Source organism: Pangasianodon hypophthalmus, chromosome 17, assembly GCF_027358585.1.
Source record: "Pangasianodon hypophthalmus isolate fPanHyp1 chromosome 17, fPanHyp1.pri, whole genome shotgun sequence".
In the NCBI taxonomy this organism is placed as follows: domain Eukaryota; kingdom Metazoa; phylum Chordata; class Actinopteri; order Siluriformes; family Pangasiidae; genus Pangasianodon; species Pangasianodon hypophthalmus.
In genome coordinates this window covers 6,960,499-6,976,507 of record NC_069726.1, presented here as the reverse complement: position 1 = coordinate 6,976,507, position 16,009 = coordinate 6,960,499, and the positions used below count along the sequence as shown (strand labels likewise).

General features: G+C 40.3%; 1 protein-coding gene across 3 annotated transcripts in view; it reads left to right on the top strand.

Annotated features, from left to right (window-relative positions):
* ttc28 (tetratricopeptide repeat domain 28) overlaps nucleotides 1–16,009 on the top strand; it is a 207,744-nt gene that overhangs the window by 155,424 nt on the left and 36,311 nt on the right. For all 3 annotated transcript variants that reach the window (XM_026943887.3, XM_034312754.2, XM_026943890.3), the window contains one exon: nucleotides 10,239–10,746. In XM_026943887.3, the coding sequence (XP_026799688.3) occupies nucleotides 10,239–10,746 (508 nt within the window). The remainder of the gene's footprint in view (nucleotides 1–10,238; nucleotides 10,747–16,009) is intronic.

Below are 16,009 nucleotides of genomic sequence, written 5' to 3'. Positions count from 1 at the left end.
CATCAGACGCATCACATCTAGCGGACTAATCTTCTAGTGTCCTTTGCAAGTTTTTTGTTTTGAATTTTTTCTTCCCTGTTAAATTGTGTAAATCTTCCAATTCATACCTAAATGCTTCTCCTATACGAGTTTAATTATTGTCCACATTACAGTACAAATGGTCAGAAATTTTCATTTCCAGGTGATTTTATACTAGAAACTGGAAATAAAATGACATTCAGGAACTGTAACAACGTTGATTACTTTTTCCGTATTTTCACCATGCAGATAGTTTACTACTACTCTCTTTCTCATGCTTCACCTGCTCGCCATTATCCTGTGGATACTGACACATGTACCATCAAGAAGAATGAATATCTTGACTTTAACTGACTTATTCTATAGTGATAAAGCAAATTTTCCTGGCAAAATTCCCACAAATGCAGTTTATTTGCTTTTATAAAAACCTCCAGTGTTCACAGCCTTGGCTGAGCTTTAACCCAAAATTAAGTTATCAGAAAATGGTTTATGAAATATGACCTATATTTTAAGCCCTCACTTTCTGCATCTCTTTGAAGGTTGAAGTAAATGGGCTTTCACACTCCTGTCATAGGAGTGAAAAGTAAACGTACTGTCAGGCCACAAATCTTTCAGTGCAGCCTTTTCTTGCTCAAACCACTGAGTAACTCAAAAACTCCGAAATGAGAGAATAAGATTAGGCAACCCTGACACAGGCCCTTTTAAAAGTTAGATTTTATAACAAAAATCTTTGCCTTTTGTTTTAATATTATGTACAAAATATCAGCAATCGCAGCTCCAGTGCTGTTTTATGGGAACGTAAGTCAGAATCATCATTCATTTCAGATATCTCATATGAGCCACTTGCTCTTCTCAGTTACCTCTACAATCAATGCTGTTTTCTTGAACATTTTCTGAACAAAACAACAACAAAAAACTGTTACAGAATATTATATACAAAACAGCATACTGTTTGAGTGCAGCTGCTGTTCTGACAGCAGGCACGGAAAGCACAGGCTATATGGAAGAGGGAGGGAGCAGACAAAACCGGAGCTATTATACGTGTGCATCGATCCACTGCCGTGTCCTGCTGTGCTCGGGACATCACAGGGACAGGTGTGATGGACGGTGTCAGCGTGGGACTGAGTAGCCAGAGGGAGACTAGAGTGCATACTGAACAGGGCAATGCAAGGAAATATAGAGGGATTTCTACATTGACAACTCCATAGTTAAGCATCACTCCCTGGTGGGAGTGACTGAATGCGGAAATCACATGCTGTATGACATAATGAATAAAATAGCGATGTTTATACTTTTTCTATAATGAAAAACAAGTGAGCATTGGTGTTTTTGTTGGACAGTAAACACACTGGTTATACCCTGGATGATAACTGTTGTGGCTGGTAAAGTGAAGTAAAGAGCACTCCACAGGCTCATTGCAGCCGATAGTCTGATTCACAAAGTTGGGTGATATGATCACGGGCAGAAATGGTGAACTCAGGCACAAGGTCACTCCAAATCATCTGGCTATGAACGTGTGCAAGACGAGCGTATTGCCAGAGCATAAAACTTTCTAAATATTTTAGCTGAAGAGATTGCTGGCAAAATGGCAGTTTTCAGAGACACCCATTTCAAGTCAGCATCATGTACAAGCCCATTAACAGACTCTAGCTCAAGGTGGAAGTTCTGTGACAGGCTCCTAGGTGACCGTGGCAGGTGGAGGTCCCTCGCCCCCTTTTAAAAGGGAAGTAATTAGCCTATGAAACCCTAGAGAGGAGTGTGGTGCTGTGGTGTCTCAATGGCTTCTACACAGAGCTTTAGTGTAGTTGGAATTTTTTGCCGTTTTACAGCCCCTGAATAAGAGTCAGAATAAAATGTTCTGTACACCGAGGGGCCACATGCCTCTAGAACCACTGTTGCACCACATTGTTCCCCATCCAGTAAGGGAGGCTTCCATGGTTATTATATTTCTCTGAATATATCACTCCCAACTGGATTCCGTCTGTTAGGAATGCCCTGCATTACCAGCAGTGCTTGGGCTTCTTTCACTGAGACAACAACACATTCCCGTCTGTGACATTCGGAGAGGTGCAGCTGTATGCTGATTATCCACTTCTAGAATATCTGCAGCCCCAGCAAGCATAGGGTGCTCACTGATGCAGCTTGATTCATCAGTTCTAGCATCCTCAACAGATGCTGATACTGCTCAGATGGGCGTGGCTGAATCTTGACTGGCAAGCATAATAATATCCCCCACACGCTGAGGTGACAAAGTGGCTAGCATTCTCAGTGTATCTAGCCTCATTCCAATGAACTGTGTGGCCCTCCCCTGTGTTAGGGAAGACTTCACTGAGTTTACCACAAGACCAAGCACCACAATGTGGTCAAGGAGGATGGATGTGTTCTGGATTGCCTGCTCCTTAGTGAAATATGGCACTATCCTGATGCCAGTAGCTATCAGGGGAGACAATGTGATCTGCATACATCTCAAAAACACCTGTGGTGCTATGGAGAGGCTGAAAAGCAGGACTTTGATTTAAAATGCCTGTCCTTGGAAAGCATGCCTTTAGAAAACAATAAAAAATAAAACAGCTATGTTCTGGGGTAATGGAAACTTGAAAACAAGCTTCTCCAAGAACCAATTTTTGTGCTTGTGCAGCTGGAACTACATCCATTTGGCCATGCTGGCTTTGAGATTCCATGCCCCTTCAATCCAGGGTCACTTTGGTGTCCTGTGAGAGTCACCTCAGTATGCAAGACAGATTACTCAGGGCTGATTTTCACACATTAGTCAGAGCTGTCAGATCATACATGGCGACACATAGAAACCAAGTAAGAAGAGAGTTGCCCAAAGTCCTGGCCAAGAGAGGTCATTATCTGCAGGGACTGCATCAATTCTAGTAGCAAAAATAGCTTACTTATTGGCAGTATGATAATCTCAATCTAAAAAGAGGCAAGAAGGAAATCAGCTACTTGTACCTCTGAGTAAAAATAGATTTGTCAGTATTATAAACCTATCTGATGTATGACATGATGATGCCCAAGATACTCTCAGAGAAGCATATCATGCCAATTTATCACTTTGACCAGTGCCAGATTGAGATATAGAGGATTAGTGGTGTTATGAGTTTAAGAGACATTATAGCATGAAAGTGGTATGACTGAAGGATTGACCAGTGAGATGCATATTTCTATAGCAGGCAGTCCATGTAGTAGTACATAATTCAAATGTTTTTTTCCCTTCCAGAACTGAGTACACCATTGTAGTCTAACATCTTTGACTCATCTGTGAAGGCAGCATGTGTTGATTAATCTTCTCACTCCTCGTATGTGGTGTCCTTGTTAACAGGAGAGTTTTCCTGACGATAATTATCAGCTTCAGCTGTGTTAAGTGAGAAGCAAGACTAATGTTTGACAGCAGAGCATTGTAAAGGACCTCACTGTTGGCTGTTTGAGTCTGTTCATGGCTTTTTAACATCATTTCCAGGGTTTGTTATGCATGAAGAATGCCATTGTGGGTTGTGAGTGATTCAGAATGTGAGTTGCAGTTGTTTTCTTGCACTGTTTCCCCACCCAGCCCGCAGGAAATAACTCGCTGCTCAAGCCAACACAGCCAGCCTGAGAAATCACTAAAGGACATGCTAATAAAGCTGTTTAAATAATTCATCTCTACATTCTCTTTCCCCCTGACTCTCAAAACGTACTATTGCTACTGTGGCGGTCCCCAAGGCTGACAGACACACACACACACACACACACACACACACACACACACACACACACTCATTCTGTCTGTCTCCCTCAATCAAGTACCTCACTCTGTGCCCCCCTCTTTCTATTTATTGCACTTGAGATGTTTTATTTACTGTCAGAATAATTTCCTGAAGGTAAATTCAGATCTAAGAGTCATTTCCCCCCGGAGTGTGTAGAGAGTGTGAGTCGTGCCACCGAGCGCAGCGGCAGGCGTGTGATATGCATCACTCATTTGTACCTTCCCCTCTCTCTATCTCTCGCTGTCTCGCTGTTTCACTCTCTTGCTTTCTGTCATCCATTTCAGCAGAAGCATTTCAGCCTCAAACCCAAACCTATTATAAGGTTTTGGGTGGTTTGCTAACTCTTAATGCATTTATTATGAAACGATAATTCACATTTTCACATGAATGTGCATTAATAACTGGCTCTCCTCAGCCACACGTGAGTGAAAACTCCGTCATTTGCAATGGTGCACAGACCTGCGATGGTGCATGTGCATGAAGAAATAGCTCATTTGAGTTAGCGAGCGCACTCTACAGCTGCTCATCACTTTGATTTGTAGCTGTCTCACACACCAACAGAGAGTGTTTTGGATTTTAATGAGCTTTCCGGCCTCTCTCTCCACCAAGGTCTCTGTCTTTTTGAACTAATGCTCTTTATGTTGCCTTCCCACTATAGATCGCCAATGGAGATGTTCTATTGATTCGCCTTAAGTCTCTATTGAGCCAACCATTAATTTGTTGCCCACTGGAATGTCTTGTCCCAATACTGAGATGAATAGATGATATGTTTAACTCGGTTGGTAAAGTAATTATCGGTTAAAGTGACTAATTCGTCAGGCATCCTCGTGAATGAAAAACCTAACGAGCTGCGAATGTTCTGTGCTTAAATGCCATCCTCATTTGTTCTTCTAATTTGGCGCACCTACCTTCCTCTTCCTCATCCTTCCACGTAATGGATTTTCCCACCCTCGTACAGATGGCCTTCGGATCAATAGCAATAACCCTGGGATAAATCATCCATTGAAGGAGCAGCGATCCAATTAGTGGGAGCCACTGGTAAAGATCACAAAGTTAGATTCATATTGTTTTGTTATGATTTCTGTAAAACTCTGTGGTGCAGAGACCAGTTCTGGGATTCTTTAATGGGCCTTATGCCATTAACGCTCCCCTTTGTGTTTACTTTATAATGATGGATGTCCCAATCACCCAGGACATGTCCTCTAATTTAATAGCAATGTATCCAGTTATAGTCTGTGCACGTTGCATTTATTCGTTTTACATTTCAAAATGAAATATTATATGCAAATGATCAGATGTCCAGAACAGTTTTCCTTCGCTTGTTTTTCTTCATTTCTGATTCATTTAGGCTAAAATTAATGAATGATCTTGAGTGACCTGGATGTGTATCAGCAATTACTGTGTGCTGTGATTGCTGTTAGTGCCTGATGTACTGCTAATATGGATCACTACATGGATTTTAAAAATAGCAAGAGAGTGACAGTAAAGGAGGACAGCATGGTGGCTGAAAAAATCAGCAGGATTTCCCACATGCTGCAATTTGAGACTATATATAATTCACCCAAAATATAGTTCTTCATATTTTAATCCCATTTTCATCATGTATATATTTTAAAACAAAATAAGGTTGACTAGCCTGCTCTGTTCACATTGAAATGTAGTGCAATGGGCATTTTTTCATATTTGGATCGTATTTTCATGAGCATTTTATTTCTCCACTTTGTCTGGTGAAAAAAGTAAAATGAGTCATTGTTTTATTTTTTTATACTTTGATGAAAAGTTAATTTGCTATTTTATTGTGCGGCAGGAAAAACAAAAATAAAATAAAAAGCTGTTTTCTTGTTTTCCCATTTTCATTTAGAAGCGAAACAGGGCTCAGAGTGTCCAGACCCCTGATCTGAAGCAAAGTGTATTATTAGTCCCTGAATTTTGTAATTAGTGATATCATCTGAATGGGCCTTCTTCCTGACCTGCCTTCACTACCACATTTCCCTTTCCTCTCACTCCAGCGTAGATGACTTTGCCAGGGGTGTGTGTGTGTGTGTGTGTGTGTGAAATGAGAGCGGAGATGATGATTCATGCTCACCCAAGAAAAACAGCAGGGTCTTCCAATGGGCCTTCAGACACGAGTATCCCTCCAGGAAGCACACTCTGTTTATTCAAAGAGCCCATTGACCAGAGCAACTGAGCATGAACCTGGACATGTGTGTGACAAAAAGAGAGATTTAAAAAATGTGAAAGAAGAGACATATAGTTAGGTACAAAAGAAGGTTTTTCCTCCTCTTTTCCTGTTTCTTGACTTTGTCCTATATTGCAGATTGTCTAATAACAAACTATGTATATACACGCACACATACATACATACATACACACACACACACACACACACACACACACACACACACACACACCATTATGTAATATATACTCTATTCATTTACACTGCGAATAATGAATGCCATTGTAAAATAAGTAGAAGCTGAGATTTATCCTCATCCATATAAACTCTGAGACAGTTTTTTTTGGACAGCAGATGACCTTTTATCATTTCCTCATGGGGCAAAACTAAAGTAAAACTGCATGTGGCCTGGTCTTTTCTTTCACGCAATAACAACAAGACTTTGCTTTTAGAGGCTGTTTTTTTGTGATATGACCCAGCAGTTTCTTGATGGTGTGTGTCGCTGTGAAGTTTTGCACGGAAAGACGGCAAGCCACGTGAGAACTGACCCGCGTTTGTCTGTGCAGCCCATGAGATTAAGTCTAATTTATCAGGCAGGAAGCATGAAGCATGAAGTTATGTCTGTGAAGCTACATTTTAATCTACAGTGAGTCTAAAAGTCTCACTACCAAGAATTATTTTTGTTTTGGTATTATTTAAACTAAGACATTTTGGGTGTAGAGAAAAAAACTCATAAGAAATCAAATATTTATGGAAATCTGGGTTTTCTTTCACCATTTTATGCCACACACTAAATGTCTTGTTCATATTACTTTTATTTGTCTTTCATTGTGTCCTAAAGGTATGCAGACTTTTACACACATTTATTCAGAAGGTAACATTTATATTCCTAACATCGTCATTGTTGCTGCTTTCAAACCTCTTTTTAATGTATATTATTAAATTTAAAAAAAAAATCTGTTCTTATTAACTCATAAAGACAATGCATTTTTTTTAATCCAGTATAATTGTATGTTGTTTTAGTATACCATTCTTGTTGCCATTATATTTCTCAGTGGTTAGCTTGAGATTTGTGGTTAACTACTCTGAGATTTATGTATTTCACCGTAGCACTATCATTTCACTGACTGCTTTTATTGAGGTTCAGACCTGCAGGACTTACCTTTGACCTTAAAAGTAGAGCAACTGTGAGAGCAGAACAAAGCTTTTCTCCAGCACCATAAAAGCCCTTCTAGCAGACTGAAAAGGGGGGGGGCGGGGGGGGGGGGGGGGGGGGGGCATCGTCTGTTTCATTCCATAGAAACCCGACAGTCCCGGTGGCACCGTGTCAAGAAGACGGGCAGTTCAGTGCCAGCACAGACCCACATGTGCCTCATTCACACATACACACATACACACACCTCCAAGCCGCTGACTTGAGGAAACAAGGAAAGAGGGTGTTAAATCCGCCTTTATCGAAAATTGGCTTTCCCAGTTAACCGCTCCTGACAAATCCAGTCAGGTTTCCACGGTAACCAGTCCACAGATCTACGACCATGGGCATTGTAGAAAATGGAGAAGTTGATTGGGGGAAAAAAAAAAAATACAGCAGCAAGGACTACAACAAACAAACAGATTAAATTTTTGTATTCAGAATTAATTAAATTCAATTCTGTTTTATTTGTGTAGCACTTTTAACAATAGACAGTGTCACAAAGCAGCTCTGGATGTAGATGTAGATCCCTAATGAGCAAGCCAGAGGCAACAGTGGCAAGAAAAACTCCCTGAGATGGCATGAGGAAGAAATCTTGAGAGGAACCAAACTCAAAATGAAACCCATCCTCTTCTAGGTGACATCGAATAGTGGAATTATAAATCATTATAGTGTACAAATGTAGAATAAAGGCAAACAGTGCTTGTCTTGTAGGGGTGAAACACAATGACATTGTCTATATCTGTATCTGTTTAGTTCTCCAAATATTTATGTTTATGTCTGTATTAGGATTTGAACTGGAAGTTGGTCTCAACCAGATGCCCTGTGGAACTTTCCGGCAAGCTTTTTATCTAATGTGACTGAGTAAGCTGGGGAACTGTCTTTCAAAACTACAATTTCTTTCCCAACTCAGAGAACTGTAGTTTCTATTAATATTTCATAAGATTCACTTCAGTTTTTGGGTTTGTTACATTCGAGAAAAATCCAAAAAGTTCCCTGGACACACTAGCAGTGTCTACCACAAAGCTAGGATGCAGACTTGCCAATAGTCAAAATGGGGTCCTTTAAGTGCTATTTTATTATAATGCCCTTACGATTTTCCAGGAACATCTTCATTTAATAACAGTAAAAGAACTAAAAAAAACATGTGCAATACAAGTTGTCAGCATGGGCTATATGGAGCAGTGGCTTTATAAATCAAAACACATTTCCTTTGTAAATTTTAGGCCAGTTTGTACAGAAATATGGTTTTATTGTGCAGCTAGTAAGGCAGTGTTTAGGTCAGACTACTAGAGCAAACTACTGAGATAGACACTTTCTTTTTTTTTAATTAATTGTGCGCCTCCTGTTTTTAGCTGTATTTATCTTTTCATTCCAAATAATGTATTTGTAAGCGGTTACATCTCCATTGTGTTGACAGGATGTTCAGTATGAGCAGGTTGTGAATACGAGTCCCGGGATGATCAAATCTACACTATAATTAATAGTTTTAAATTACATTCCACTCCAGGTGGACCACAGCAATACACACTTTGCTGTTTTTCTGGCTCTAACAGTCCAGCTTAACAAATTATCGAGCTCTTCATGAGCTAAATCAGGTGTTAACACGCTGAAAACACAGTGCATGTCTGTAGACAGCAGCTGGCCCTGCGATACTGAGAGCAGGTTTTTTAATTTCCTTGGTTCTTTTGAGATCTATCCCAGAAATTCTGTGAGATAGAAGCACATTTCCGTAGAGAATGTTGTTTCACCTCGGGCTGAACTGCTTAAAAATCTAATGAAATGCTCTCTCATCTGTGCTGAAAGACAAACCTATAATCAAATACTGCAAATGTTTAGTAATAGTAGGTCAAGGTGATTGTACTTGTGTTAGAAGACATACAAGGTGCTTCATCAGTTCAAGACTGTCAGAAAGGCCTGGATGACTGAAAATCTTCACAGACAACCTGTGCACATGAACTTGCAGTGGCACAGATAGGTTATCAGTGACCAGGAGGAGCCCGGGCTCCTGATGGAGGGTAATTGCCTTGCATCTTGCCGTCCCTCTAAACTGAGAACTGAGAACTGCTGGAAGCCCTTATGTCTGCTGGTAATTGGTTCCAGGCAGCACCCAGAGATTGGTACTGAGCAAGCCTAAGGATGCCCTAGCATTCAGCTTCAGAATTAGCCTGAGCTTTAGAGCTCAAACAAAGCTCTTTACCTTTTATGTTCCATGGGAGACGCTGTTCTCCATTCCCAGCCGCCTAGAGTAGTAGAGAGTGAACAGTGGAGAGAGGGTTCACCCTGAAGTTTGTATTTAAGGCTTTTTATATTGATATTGCAAAATGAATCCCAAACATGTGACTTCAGATAGGCGTATGTGATTCAGTCTTAGATACAGCCTTTCATATGGACAATAAACATACATCAGATTTACTGGAGGCACTGATAAGCTGATAATCACCACAGAGCAAAATTGATGTAATATCAGCTGATAACAGAGGACAAAAACAAACGGACAGCTGGAGCATTTTTGTTGTGATAAGCATTCCCCATCCCAGCAACTCCCCCTTCCAAACCCTTCCAGCACACAGGGCTTGACTGTGTGAGCCCCGGGAACAGTCACACTCAGAGGGCATTTAACACCTTGTGTTGTTTGTGTGTGTGTTTGTGTTTGTGTGTGTGCACGCCTGTCTAATGACCTTCTTGACTCTTGAGAATCAAAATTGAATTAAAGACTCTACACTGTGTGAAGCACCACTTTTACAGACCACAGTGCTGCTGCAGATCCCACTAGAGAGGATATTGCTTGCAGCTTGCACAAACAGCTAATGGGCTTCCATGAAGCGTAGCTATCCAAGAGACAAGCCTGGTCTCGTCAGTCCTGTTAGGAAGCATGTCTGCTGCATCTAGTGTATTCGGAGGATTGGAGGAGCTTAGTTTTATAGGAGTATTCTGCATGATTTGCACAATTATGCTTGGGCATCTTCTGTAACAAAGCTGATGGTAAATGAATGTAGCAGTAATCTTGGAGAACCTTTGCCACCTATCTACTGTAAGAGAGTTAATGACTTCTAAGTAAGGCGCCATTACTTAATTTCTGTTTCTCTATTTCTAGGCAGCATCATCGGCTCTCAGCAGCCTGGGCCACGTCTACACAGCCATCGGTGATTACCCCAACGCACTAGCTAGCCACAAACAGTGTGCTCTCCTGGCCAAGCAGCGCAAGGACCAGCTGGCTGAGGCGCGTGAGCTTGGTAATATGGGTGCTGTCTACATTGCCATGGGAGACTTCTCCAGCGCCGTACAGTGCCATGAGCAGCACCTGGACATTGCCAAGGTGCAGGGTGACAAGCGCGAGGAAGCACGCGCCTACAGCAACCTGGGCAGTGCCTACCACTACCGGCGTGACTTTGACAAAGCTGCGTCGTATCATGCACGTGTACTGGAGCTGGCACAGGAGCTGCAGGAGCGTGCTATTGAGATGAGGGCGTACGCCGGTCTGGGTCATGCTGCCCGCTGCATGCAGGACCTGGAGCGCGCCAAGCAGTACCATGAGCAGCAGCTGAGTATCGCAGAGGGCCTGAAAGACCGTGCCGCTGAGGGACGCGCCTCCTCTAACCTGGGTAAGCACAAACAAGAATAAAGAGTGGTTCTGAATCCATGATCTCTGTTTATTGTGGCTGCTCTAATGCACTCAGCTCAGCTCATTGACTCTTGTGTAATGGTAACAGCAATAAAAATATAAGCAAGTAGTAGTCCTCCCTAGCTACCCAGTCGCAGTCAGTGTTTTGGGGCACACCACCCACTACACACCCAGACCCTTATCTGCAGCACCTACTGCACCTCTTTTCACACATGTCACCTTTGTGATTTGTATCAGTGTGGGCAAAATGTAAGCGCAGGATAAATGGAGCCCATCAAACCCCTGTGTTCCTGAGCTCTTTCTATTCTTCACTTTGACTTCTAGTGCCTTTCTAATACCTTCTCCCGGCCTGACAACAGTTCCATCAATTTGATCTGATGGCATGCATGCGCTCCCAAATGAATAGATCAACACTCGAAAGAAAAATGTTCCCATTGAAAAGGAAGTGCAGGCAGCAGCGGGAGTGACACGAGCTTGATCCAGAATGACTGCAAGTCAATTGTTATGTAAATATGTGCTGTGAGTGTGGAAAAGGGGGGAAAATCTGTTGTGTGCTGACTTTAGTATGATCATTTATAATGCAATACCTATATTGGTTTGTAGGGAAGCTGAATTTGCTTATATGTGATATATGCTTGCCTTTAAAATCTGCCACAGAAAGCGGTTTCGGGACCTGACATACTGGCATACTGACATTAGGGCTTTTTTTCATACAGCACATTAGGGTACAGCTGCAGTGTCAGTATTTTGCGTGTCCAGTAAATTTGTAACGTTTTATCTCATTTAGTCTCTGTTTCTACATTACCCATGAACCCGATTATGCCAGTTTAACTAAACTAAAATGGCTTTTAGGATGAGCTACACTTTAGCGACTGGCCCACTAGTCGCCACACTTTCCTTCTGTTTGGCCTCGTTCTCTCTCCACCTACTGTGCGCTCGAAACTTTATTGATCAGAACTGTCAATAATGGTACGCTGGGAAAGAATGGCAGCACTTATAAAATTAATGATCGCACGCTGTGCCTAGAGCTCAGCTGCTCGGCAGCAGTAATGAACAGATCGATTGCAGCGTCAGAGGTAAGATTTAGTAGAGAAGAATAAAAGCAAAATATTTATTGACATAGCAGCAAGAGTTGCTTGAATAGAAACTAAACCCCTCCAGGTGCTATTATTTGCTTGGGCATACAATTTCAATGTATGTGCATGAGCTATCAACTGTACATGTGTATGAAATGTAATTCCCAAACATTATCGATGTGTCAAACCACTGTTTATAAATGGAAATCCTTCCCACTGTGACCTCAAGCCCTCCTAGTCTCTTGATTTATCTCTAAAGCTCTAACATTAGGGAAGAAACTCCTATTTGCTCTTTCAGGTAGGCAATATGAGAAAGCTGCCTTCTTGTTCTATAACCACTCATGTTTTATTCAGAGGTGGTTTGGGTTCAGTAGGATAAGCGATATCCAAGCCCTGAGTGTGGAGAATTGGATCCCTGTATAGTATTGCTGAGTGGACAGTAACTGGAGGCGGATAGAGAGCCCGCAGGCAACAGACACGCTGTTATCAGTGTGCTTCAGTCTCCAGGATGTAAAAGGATGCAGCTTTGATTTGGATTGGTTGGTGGATTTCATCAGGATATCTTCTATTTTGGTACCTGTAATGCGTTGTGTACTGGCTCCGACAGCCTCTGTTCATATTTGCATTTTCTGTTTTAGCTGATTTGTGTCTGTGTTTGAGATTGTAATTCACTTCTAATCCAGTCCTTTTAGGTCTAGGCCTTCAGTACGTTCTGCGCCAGTTAGAAAAGTGAAAAATCCATTAGATCGCAGTGTAGATATCATACATTACAAAGCACTAACACACAACAGAGGACATGGGCTTGCAACAACCACACACTAACATAAAATTCAACATGACTAATAGAAAATCCCAGTGAGCCACAGGACTAGAAACATGGCACAGTCAGACAGTCAGATGACTCATTCTCATTGTTAAATTTGGGTCAAACCCACACAATCAGCCACTTCAGCAATGTAAAGAGAGCAGTGTAACCTGTGAGTCATGGCTAACAGTGGTGCTCAGTGGCCATTTCTAATTATTTCTATTTTGCTCTCCATCAATATTAAATCCAGAAGTACTTCCTCTGCAGTTATAGATTTTATTTCTGTTTTAATGGACACTAATGTGGCTAGCTAGTTTGTGAATCTACCTATTTTCTAAATCTCATGGATCAGAACAGATGCTGCATGCAAAATGCCTGATTATACAAATCAAGGTCAGTTCAGCTAATGCTCACGCTCAAAGTCAGTGATGTTTCTTGGCCTTACAGCATGTGACGTTTTCAAGCCTCTTGGGAAATCAAGACATGATGACTGGTTCCTCAGTCACTTTCTGCTTATATTTAATATACTGAATGGTTTAATGGTTAAGTGGACTAGCTCTTAGCTAATGTGTTGATCCTGATTTGATAAATTTCCTTTTGGATTTGAAACCTATTGTTTCTATCCATGATTGAAGAAGGATATTAGATGATTACTTGGAGTAATCAAGCATAAATCATAATAATAATAATAATAATAATAATAATAATAATAATAATATATAAATAATTATAATCAGCTAAATGGTACAGACCTTTTTTATTTCTCAGAAATCTTTAAGGTTCCCATCTGCCTCAGATGAAACAAAAATATACCTGAAATCCTGTCTACACACCATTTGCTTCATTTTTCATGCACCATCTATTTCATTAAAATAGTAACAAACGTACAGGGCAAACAACACAGTGTTTTCTAATGTTGTCTAATGAGTAGCACCTGATATCATCTCAGTTAGTAGAGTCCTCTGTGTGTGCTGCTTTATTATCATTATAGATTTCACTAAACTTTTTTTTGATACGTGTACTAATTAAGAATCAGGCACTCTTGCTTGAGAAATAACTTTGACGCCATTGTATTATATCTTAATAGCATATTACAACATATTTTATAATAACATATTTTAGTAGTTGTAGACTTGAGCCAGCAGAGAAACAAGAGCAAATGATGCTATATTCTGAAATGGGTCACCATTTATGAACATACAGTGATTGTAATCTAAGATTAGCTGGGATTTGGTGGATAATAAGTTATAAAAAGGGCTAGATTTTTATTCTGTGTCGTTATTATGTGGAGCAGAGTTATTTACACTGGCAAGAACACCCACAGTAATTTCCAGATTGAACAGTATGTAGGTTGTGTTGTTTTGAGGCCTAATTCCAGGTTTTTCTATAGGCTATAATTCTTCTAGGTTTCGATCTATGCGGCTAGGAGACATTGCTGTCAGTCAAAATGCAATTTACCTTTCCATTCTCCTGAAGCCAAACAAAGCTCAGCCATATAGAGAATTCAATGTCAATACATCTGCTATTTGTTTGTCTTTATTTTTGCCTTAAGCTTTGCAGAGCATTAGAAGTCACATGATGGAATATAGCACCTTGTTTAATGTCTGGATTGTCAGGAGATGAGACAGGAAGCGGTGTAAAAAAAAAAAAAGGCAGGAGTGATAAAGGAAAACAGCTCTGAGGCTATTGCACTGTAGTTTTACCTCTTCTCTCCTCTGATAGTGAAATGTTGATGGTTAACAGAAGTTGTGAGGTGGTTTGATATAAGATGTTGCCTTCATGTCTCTAGTTTACACCATGAAGATTCCAGCAACTCCACATGATTAAGAACTCGTTTTTTCTTCCTGAGTGTGTTGGGACACTGTACATGACTGCACAACCAAAGAACAGCAAAAACAGGCTTCGTACACAAGGGAAGTGCTGAGTGCAGCCTTTGTCCTCATAAAATTGTCTTTGGCTATGCTTCTTGGAAATAAAATAGACAAAAAAATTCTGCCAGAATTTCAAGAAAGATGCAGATGCTCCAAGTAGTTTAATAATGCAAATATTCTCCATTATTAAAGGTTCAGTGTTAATAATTTAACATGGGTCGCAAATCGAATGAGAATTGGTTCGATCTTTCTTTGTAAAATTTTGTCAAATCCGTGTCAGGGGAAGCTTAAAGCTTTGATGAGGAGTTAACTTCGTGCTAATTAATTCAGAACATGGCAATGCTTATCGGAGAGATGATACTTCAAATGCGACAGCGATGTAATGGGTTCAAATGGGAGATTTTCTCTGGAAAAAAAGAGTCATCCAGGATGGAATTAAAAGTGTAATACAATATAATGTTTTTTTACATTTACTGACTGTGTATTCCTGGTATGTTCTAATGCAACTCCAGCATTATTGGCAATTATTGTATAAAAATAAATATTGCCCACAATGGTTCAGAATTTTCACTCAGTTAAGAATTTTTCCTTTAACAAATCATATCCTGTTTTTAAATACAGAATTTTTTTCGCAAAAAAAAAAAAAAGTCAAAATGATTGACACCCCTTAAATACACTGAATTCTGGTATTCCTTTATTCCTTTATTTATTTGTTTATTTATATAAAATAACACAGTGTAAGCTTAAAATGTCACTTATTACAGACATTATCCATTTTATATATTCGTTTCTGCTCTTTTTAATGAAGGGCACCAGTGATGCTGGAGCTGGCTGTACATTACATTTCCGCATGGCCATCTGAAGCTTAAATTATATTTCATATTCTATCATGTGGAGCCATTGCCTGGGGCATGCTGTAGTCTTAATGTGCGTTTGAAGGAACTGCCCTACACCCAAGTCCTACTCGAGACAGAGCTGCTTTAAGCCTCTCCACGTTGCAGACAAATGAAGCTGCTCAGCATTCGTATTCTCCAGGTGGTGCATTTCACCTTGTTGAAGTGACTTTGATGTTCTTGTTGGCCTCTGGTGAACTTTTGAGCCTGCTTTACCTATCTGCTGTCCCCCATGTCCAGATGTCAATCTCTGGAGGTTTTACTCCTGTGCTGCTGTAATCCTTTAAAGGAGAGACACTTTTCACTTTCCAGCCATTTATCCTTCTTACATTCCATACATTACTGCTGATCGAGCTGCATTGTATGCTAGTGAATATTGCTCTGTGCCATGCACGTAATAGTAATTTAGCATATCTGTAGCCTTCAGTGTTGGTTTTTAATGTAGTAGCATTTTCAGGTAGAAGCACTGCAGAACTATACATGATTAATAATAAAAAATATATATGCAAAATATTAGACTAGAATTAATCATCACTTTTTTAACTATTTTAGAGGTAAGCAATGTGTCTGTAATATTTAGTAAAAATCCAATTTTTAA